The sequence below is a fragment of the Ixodes scapularis genome, unplaced genomic scaffold (assembly GCF_016920785.2).
Source record: "Ixodes scapularis isolate PalLabHiFi unplaced genomic scaffold, ASM1692078v2 PGA_scaffold0__279_contigs__length_252992795, whole genome shotgun sequence".
Taxonomy (NCBI): domain Eukaryota; kingdom Metazoa; phylum Arthropoda; class Arachnida; order Ixodida; family Ixodidae; genus Ixodes; species Ixodes scapularis.
In genome coordinates, this window is record NW_024609835.1 from 91,964,832 (window position 1) to 91,974,074 (window position 9,243).

Below are 9,243 nucleotides of genomic sequence, written 5' to 3' on the forward strand. Positions count from 1 at the left end.
CTAAATCATGTTCTGGATAGGCTGTATGCAGCGGGCAGCCAGAGCGGCTCTCCTTGCATTTGCTGCGCGATTAAACACTATTTCGGCATGACACTTCATTGGCCACAAACAACGGCAAACACAGGGTAAAGATCAGTTCAGAATGGGAGCCACTCCGCGCTGGCATACCGCGAAACGACCAAACCGCAAAACACAGCTGCTCGCCGAAGGCCTTTGGAACGCTCAGAGCCGGTAGGATTCTCCAGTCTGTAAACGACTGCAGCGCCGCCGCGTACATCCGGGACCTTTCCGTGTCGGCGCCCGATCCCACTATGTCGACGGGTCATTTCTTGTTTCCGTACTTTATAAACTGCATTTGTTTCTTTCGTGCTCTAAAATACTGAACAAAAACTACTTTTATAAATAATTGAAATGGTTCGCGCCACTTATATTTTGTATTTCGACTAAAAAGAAGCTTTTAGCGGCTCTGACCAGTAGTAAGCCCAGGACCTAAGACGTCGCATGTCGCGCGCTTTCGGTACCGCGGGAGGTTTCTGCGTCGTCCGGTTAAAATATGATGCACTGATATTTAGTTACTCTCTCCGTGCCCGCTGGCTTGCCCGAACCCCGAAAGACGTGGAAACTGCAAAAAAGGTAGACGCTGAAATATGATTGCAGGGCCCCTTTAAAGGGAAGTTATGGAGCTTCTTGAAAAAAAATTAGTTAGAAGTGAATTCTAGTGTATTTTTACCCCGTAAACCCAAACCATTTGGTGCGCAAGTATTGTTAAACGGGGGGAAAAGGCCAAAGACAATCGCTCTATGTGACGTCATCGACGGATCTTTTGGCTGCCCAAGGCTAGGGAGGCGGGGCTTCAGTCCTATTTAGAAATTGCTTGTATGGCTCTCGGGCGCATCGCATTGAAATATAATTGTGATATCTCTTATTCTAAAAGCCAAATGAACACAATTCAAGCGTTTTTTTTTTTTTTTTCGAACATAAAAGTGCCCCATCTTCCCTTTAAGCGTTCCTGTATGTAGGTCATCTCCTGTTGTAAAAGATGTTTGTAGCTTTTTTATTAGATGTAAAGATGGTTGATAGCTTTGAGTGTATTTTCCATGTCCTTGGGGTTCTATTGTATAATGAAAGTGTGAAATCCGAGCAAGTTTTATGAGTACCATTGTGTTTGTCATTGAGAACGAAGCAGCGGCAAATGAAAATCACACACCTCAGTGCAGAAGTAAACATTTCAATTGTAGGATTATATTTTGTGCACTCTGCTTCACATTTCAGCCTTGTTTTAAACCACCAATTCCTAAAAAAACTGGCAAGTATGCAAAAGAAGCATGGAACACTGTTGCAACTCATGCTGTCTGCAGTGAATTGAATGCAGTACTTTATTTTTTGTCACTCTTACTGATGTGCTTAGATCTGGTACTTTTGCGCAAGGGCTGGCAGGTACCAGCTGAAATAAAACCATTCCAGAGAAGGGATCTCATTGTTCAAAAACTTGTCATTCCTGGGAACGAGCACAGTGGCATCATGCTCATCACATGTGTAAACATAAAAATAACAAGATTGTAAATCCAGCACAAACATCAACACTTGCACTTGTGTGTAGTAGTTGTGCGATGGTTTCAGGCACAACTTGTCATTAATGTACACCAGGCAGCTGGTGAATGTCTTCCTCTTATTGGCGTCAACGACCGGTTGCCCTTTTATCGAGCTAGGGCACTTGATTTCCAGAAGGGCTGTTTCTCCATCTTGCTGAAACACTCCGTCAGCACTGCCGCAAAGCCAAGACCTCTCTTGATGCACAAGCAGGCCCACCTGAAATGAAAGTGAAATAATGCTGTGGAAAGTAGACCTCCTAGCACACCATTTCATAACATGGCTACACCTGACCACTTCAACCACTGCACTCGGCGTGAATTCTTCTGGGGGATACTGTCGAAGCAATTAGTTTCCACATTGCTTTAGGGTCGCACCGTTGTGCGAGCACCTCACTTAGCCTTGTCTCATTCTCACATGCAAAGGAGTTGCCAAGCAATGCCAAGCACTCGTGCAAGTAGCTTTGAAAATGCTGCAAGCACTATGTTCGCCTTGGCAACATAGTGCCTGCAACTGAGAAGATGCAGTGAGAACTTTGTGTGTTTTAGAATGTGTATGTGGAGGGCAATACTGGTTTCTATGATAAGAAAACAATGCAATGCACTAATGTGTGGGTGTGTCAAACATTAGTCTTGTCATCTTTTGAATTGTGGACCGGTTTCACCGCAACTAAAAATTTATTTAGGGTATTTGAATAACGCACCTCCACGATATGTGCTCCAAACTTTTCTTCGAACCGTCGCCGTGCTTTTGGTTCAGTCTGCAAGCCTGTGTAATTGAAATTGGTATTAGCATATATTGTGAACACTCAAAGCCTAAATAATACCATAAGTCGTTGCGTCGCTTGAAAAGCTTGTGGTGTTCATCAAGCTCGCAACAAGATCCTGTGGAGTCTTCCTGGTCCGGAGGATGGTATGTGCCATTGTGCTCGAAATCCGCACCTTGCGCTCTTGGTACCACCTGTTGGTATCGAGAACATGAATTTAATCTGAGGAACGGAGTTTACAGCTATTCTGAAAAGTAGTGTTAATAGAGTAATCTTCAGCACCAGGCACATGCAGGCCAAGGCAAGAAAGTCGAGGAAAAAAAACAAAAAACTCCAAAGCAAACAGACAGTGCAGATTTTGGGCAATAATTTGCTAGTGGAAAGAGCAGATCCTTCAGACCTTTTGAAATTGCATTATCAATACTGCGGTTTCACCACTTCAAGAGTACAGTTTCGCATGAAACCTCACTACAAAGCTGGGCCTCTCGAAAGCACCCCAGATAGGTGCCAACATGCACCCTGACCTCTGAGGAGGTAAAAGATCTCACTGTGCACACTTGGACTGTGCCATCGTTGCCATGCAGATTCCGAGTACATCACGAGAAGCCACTCTTTTTTGAAAGAATGCTTTCTCGGGGTCTGTGAGTTGATCTTGACGGTACTTCAGTGCCTCTCCGTCCGAAGCCTGATGCGTTAGATGTTGCAGCACCACTTCCACTTCAGACTTCCTCACAATGGTGACCGCATCATTTACAATGTCTTCTAAGAGCTGGGCACACTCCAGCTCTACTTGATTCTGTCCTGTCAATCGCAGAATGTCCGTAAATGGGGTGTCAATGTCTGGGAAATGGTCAATGATGTAGCGTGGCAGCACCTCTCGTGGCTCTTGTTTTCCTACGAAGTTGCTTCGGTTGCCTGTGAAATTAACATTGCACGCCATTAACAACTCATAAATACAAGGTTGTAGATAATTAAAAAAAAAAGGTTAATACGTCCAGATTGCATGCAGGGTTTGGGGGAAAATTGCAGTTTGCGTCAGCAAGATATTAATCAATTTGGGGTAATAGTTGATGTTTGCTTGCCCATGCTTGGAAACCATCATAGCTGTTTAGCTTGCAGAAGGGTGCTAGGTAGGGCTAGTTGCTAAGACGACATAGTGAAAAGTGCAGCACACAAGAAACTTGACACACAACACCTATGTTTCGTTTCTCTCCTTGTCTGTTGTGCACTGTAATTTTTACATATATCTAACTCGGGAGTCACTTCACAGGTATAATCTAAAAGTAAAACCAATGATATTGATAGTTATGCTTAACAAGGAGGCTGTAATTCTCCGTGACGTGCGGGACTAGGCTAGATACTCGGATCCTGTGCAATACTTTTATTTTTTTCTGTTAACAGCACCCAAAATAAAACATGTGCATAAGCTCAAAACAGTGCTCCGTGGATACATTGTATCGCTGGTGTCTGGTATTCCGTTAGGCGCGGCCCAATCGCCAACCCAGCAGTAACTTGCACGATAACGTGTACGACTTGACACTAGCTTTTGCGACTCGTGAACGTCAACGCCACATAACGGTGCTGCAGCATGCTCGTGAACCGATATGGCTGCACTCCTACCTCCAAAAAGGTCCCCGATCGACGCCTTGTCGCTTAATTTCGGCCTCTTTGAAGGCTTGCCCCACGCTTGGGGCACGCTAGTGCAAGCGCTGACCTCGTGCGTGTTGATGTAGTGCACTACAGCGGCGCTGTGCTTGCACTCGCCGAGGACACCGTACCGGCAAGTGCAGGACCCGGCGACGACCTTTCGCGAGTCTTGGATTAGCTGTGCAAGGAAAACATTAATAAATCACCCTTTTGTCCATGTAAATCTCGATAATATATCTACTCCTCATTGCTTGCACTCACCTGGAGTGTTACGTCGTACACGTGTTTTCCCTGCTGGGAATGGCACTTGGCCGCGATGTCCGTGCCGTTCTCTTCCCGCACGCCATACACGTGGTTGTTCTGGAACAACCTCTTCCCCTTTTCTAATGCCTGGTCGCGATAAAAGTTGCCGATATCTTGAATTGGTTTGAATCCGCAAAATAAAATAACGGGTGGCATCTTTCACGTGATACCGGCCGTGTCGCCGATTTAAGCCTTCTCAGTAATACGGCATTTAGCCACGGTGGCGCTGGCGATCAACCGACGGTGGCGCGCCCTAGGTACACTGCCCAGGGGGTATCCATCAAAGACGCGCTGCGAGATAGTAACGACGTAAGTGATAGGCTGCATACCCCTTCGTAATTTCATTGCGGGCAAGACTCCTGGCGTTCTTTCCGTGTCTAGGTTTGAAATCGAACAACAGAAATTGTAAAAGTGAATCTATGAATATTTGAAAACCACGCTTATTCCCGCATATTCTTTATATTTACGCACACTAATAATGGCATTGGTAAAAAAACTGCAATATGAGAGTAATCAATGAAACCAAAAACTAAACATATAATTAAAAACGTATCTGATTAGGCTACAGAGAGTGGTGGTAACTATTTTATATTGTGTCCGCCGAACCATATACATTATAATGAAAACGACATTCATAAATTAGTAACCCTTATTTGTTTACATGTGTTCAAACAGAAATCGAATACCCTGTATATAGCTATACGCGTTTAGTGATAAAGGTTTTCATTGACAATATTCTTGTTATAATAGATAAGGAGCTCAAAGATTTGGCTTTTACTTTAATACAGACGTCTTTCTGCCACTCAAAGGAGCTTCTTTTTTTATTTTTGTTACCAGTAAAAGCTATTCCACAATTGAATATAAAGCTAATATTTGCCAGACTGCTAAAACATCAACGTGCAATACGCTGAATGTTTGTCTAGTCAGCCCCGAAGTACGAAGAAATACCTGCCACCCGAAGGTACAGGGATTTATTTATTTATTTATTTATTTATTGAAATACCTTAATGGTCCTTCTGGGAAGGACATTGTATAAGGGGGGGGGGGGGATGAGTGCATCGTATATAAACACACAAAAAATAATGAAATAAAATTTGGTTCTGGGGATATTTATACAGCGTGTAGTTGGTCAGCCATTAAAGTTGCGACGAGTCACACGCTGTAGATGAGCAATTTAGCCGGTGCAGTACAACCGCTAGCCTGGGGTCTTAACGTGCACCACGCAGTAGTGATACACGACCGCACGCCGGTACAATGCTCATCCAGATTATAATAAAATAAAAACACGCGCAGCAGTGCAAACATATAAAATATCGTAAATCAAGCAACAAAAAATAAAAGCTTCCACAGTATTGCCAACATACAAGAAATCGTGTCATACAATACCTAAATGGCTGCTGATAAGAGAACGAAAGCTATCAGGGGTAATCTCGCTATCAGGCTATCAGGGTTAATAGGGTATTGCCCAGGCTTCGCTCCAATTGCCATCGCTGCAAAGTACGTAAGTCGTCCCGACTTACGCAAATTTCGTTTCGAGACAAGACGCATTGCGATATGCCCCCCAGCAGTGGCCTTCCCTATCCTATACAAATATCGATCGCATCGCGAGTTGGTAAGGCCATTCTGCTCGCCTTAGCGCGACATACTTTTGAAGTAGGTGTAAATTTTGATGAATCTTAATTTTTCATTTTTTTATTGTTTTTGTGGAGCTTATTAAAGGCACGTTATTAACGAACGAAGTTAAAAGTCTAAATACTGTGAGCTCTTACAGTGACCGTTGGTAATGGGAACTTTGCCGGGGAATTCCGACGTTTCGGTGGAAAGCTCTCAGGGGAATTCCGGAGTTGTCCGTGGAAACCTCTCGGGGGAATTCCAAACGCCCGGAAACGTCATGACTGACGTCATAAATTACGGGATCGCTCCAAACAGCCGCTCCGTTCCTCGTTTAGTCCGACCGGAACCGACCCTACAATCCGATGGAGTCAATCAAGAGGCCGAAAGTACACAATCATAACACTCATCGTCTTTGTCCGTTTTTTTTTTTTTTTTTTGTACGTGATTGGTCTGGCAGGTGACAGCAAACCCACAAAAACAACGAGCGTCGTGGTGACGTACCTTCGGGGCTGCTTGATTGACTGCGTCAGATTGTAGCATTGACTACGATCGTACCTACAGGGGTACCCCGGCCATGTTTTCAGCTACGTCAACTGGCCATTATTTTCAATCCCGTGCATTTAGCAGCTTCTCCTGTGTGCTATTTAAAAACGCCACATTCGTAGTAGTTATTTCAAAATCAACGAACGAAGGGGATGCTAAGAGCAGCATTCGAAAATGCCCTGCGTTTTTCGCTGCTGTTACGTCACTGGCAGGCGGCAGGCTTGCACTTTGAGCGAGAATGTAGAAAGAAACAGTGTATATCGACAATTTGTTTCTTTTGCTTCCTGCACGGTGGCTGAATCGAGCTTCCAAAGCATTCATTTGACACCATAAAACTATGTGAGTAGCTGAAAGCAAATTCTGCAGTCTAAAGACTGAAACTCTGCCTGCCGCTAAAGTGACGTTACCTTTATAACTGTAGAAACATTCGGTTAAAAAAAATTGTCAGAACAAAAATAATCAATTTATAATCTTCGAGAAAACAAATTGGCAGCGACCTTCACTCTTAATGCCCGATGTTGCATGTAATTTAGTAATCATAGAGCGGTCGTTTTATTTGTTTAAAACATTATGTACAATCTTCTACAGTATAGATCAAGTATCAACTGAAGATCGTGTTGGTAAAATTGACTAACCACAGAAAGAATGAAACAAAGTTGGGACGAAGAACGACGAACATTCCTTGCAACTAGCAAGGACATGAACGAGTTTAAAAGGACTTCCTGAAATTAAGGACCGTCAAGAGAACGGAAGGAAAGGGAGGCAGGAAGAGAGAAAAAAAGTGTAAATACAGAATTGTAAAGAAAGAAACAAGATAGAATGTGAAGTAACAGTATGGGGCAGCACGAAATTCGGATGGGCAGGTGACACAATACTCTCCGATGTGTTCAACGTGAATGAATCTCGTTCACCCTGAACACCGTTGACAACAATATGTCAGCGCCTGCCTTTTTCCTTTCCAAAGAGGATCTAACCTACTTGACTCCAGTGTTAGCATCGATTATAACAGCTCCCAAACCCATCTAACTTTTGTGCTGCTCAAGCAGTTACTTCCCATTTAATATTGCTTCCGTCTTCAAAATTTATCATTACACTTTCCTTTCTCTCTACCAGCCTCCCTTTCTCTCCTTTTTCTTGTCCGTCCTTAATTTCAGGAGGTGTTTTTTAACTCATTCATGTCGTGGCTAGTTAAAATAAATGTTCGTCACCCTTCGCCCTGAGTTTGTTTCATTCTTTCTGTGGTCGTTAGGTGACGCAGCATCAATATGCCGTATATATATACAGTTATGTCTTGTTAATATGGAGACCTCCCCCCCTCCCCCCCTCCCCCAATCGTTCGTAATGAGAGTTTTCATAACTACGAAAAAAAGCATTTATTTTCCCTTTTGTGTCCCTCAAAATGGTATTCACATACAGAGGTATCCATATTAACAAGGACAAGGTACAATTTAAAGATACGTGACTTAATATTTATATACATGGTCTTTCACGTAAGAGTGAGACAATGCACTAAAGTTAGTGTATTCGAGGTAAAAGAATAATTTTCCGGGGCGGCATTACCCCCGTGTTGGCACACGTGTAAAAACTCGATACTTAATATTTAGTTAGCTAATCCTGACCATCAACAAAAAGCTAGATTCAATACTTTCTCTGAAGGCTAGCGTAAATTTACTGCTCGAGCTTCCTACAAAGGTGAATGAGCTCTTGCTCCTCAAGCTTACCATAGATCTCATGAAAGTGACTGTGGAGGAGGTTCAAACTTCCATTTCCTTCCTAGGAAAGAAATACGATAGCCTCCTCGCCACGGTGTCTGCTCATGCGACCGACATGAACGAGCTGCGTACGGAAGTGGCTTCACTGAAGGACACGGTTTGCGAACAGGCACATACTATCCAAAGCCTCCAAACCGAGATGAACGACGCTGACCAACGCGGTCGCCAACATATTATGGAAATTCATGGAATGACCGTCGAACCTGACGAGGCTCTCCCTTCCATCTTAGCGGGGCTGGCAGACAAGCTGGGAATTCCGGGACATCAACCAGCTGATGTCGTGTCGGTTTTCAGGCTACCAGGCAAACGATCTATAAAACCACCTATTTTGATCAAGTTTACATCTGTAGCCACTAAAGACAAATGGGTGCAAGCTCGTAGCAAGCTCAGGCAATTTTCTCGTGACAATCCACCCGAAAGACTGTATTTCAACGACAGCTTAACTCAGACCAACACAGAACTTTTCTGGCAGGCAGGTGCTCTTGGAAAAAAACGCGGTTACAAATTTGTGTGGGTCAAAAATGCTCGAATTTATGCCAAAAAAGATGAGGGCGCTTCTCCGTTAGGGATTCAGCAGAGAAGTGACCTGGACCTAATCACATAACCGACATGGCTAGTTTTTTTACAGTACGCCGATTTTCTCTTGTTTAATAGCTCGTCTTCTTCCTCAACTGACTCTTTCATGGTCTTACACATAAACATTCGCAGTATTTGAAAATACTGGGATGAATTTAAGACAGTTGTTGATCAAATGCGGGACCAAATTGATGCAATTGTGCTAACAGAAATCAATGTCAGTGCTGATCTTCTGTCACAGTTTAATATTTTAGGATTTCAAAATTTATTTTATACACGGCCAATTACTAGAGGAGGAGGAATCGGCGTATCTATAAAGAACTCATGGTCAACAACTCAAGCTGATGTCACATTTCAACACTCGGAGAGCTTGATGCTAAAGGTTTCTAATTCTAACTACACGGTTTGCTTCCTTGCACTTTACCGACCTCC

General features: G+C 43.5%; 2 protein-coding genes across 2 annotated transcripts; one reads left to right on the top strand and one right to left on the bottom strand.

Moving 5' to 3' along the window:
* Positions 1-1,237: 1,237 nt before the first annotated feature.
* Positions 1,238-4,577, bottom strand: LOC120843709. Its single transcript, XM_040215151.2, has 6 exons — positions 4,265-4,577; positions 3,977-4,181; positions 2,905-3,271; positions 2,417-2,550; positions 2,294-2,358; positions 1,238-1,809 (listed from the first exon to the last, which is right to left on the bottom strand). The coding sequence occupies exons 1-6, from the start codon at positions 4,460-4,462 to the stop codon at positions 1,405-1,407; spliced, it is 1,374 nt and encodes a 457-aa protein (XP_040071085.1). The 5' UTR covers positions 4,463-4,577; the 3' UTR covers positions 1,238-1,404.
* Positions 4,578-7,941: 3,364 nt separating this feature from the next.
* LOC120843708 lies at positions 7,942-8,839 on the top strand. The gene is made up of 2 exons (XM_040215150.1): positions 7,942-7,953; positions 8,072-8,839. Exons 1-2 carry the CDS (start codon positions 7,942-7,944, stop codon positions 8,837-8,839), a joined length of 780 nt encoding a protein of 259 aa, XP_040071084.1.
* Positions 8,840-9,243: the final 404 nt, after the last annotated feature.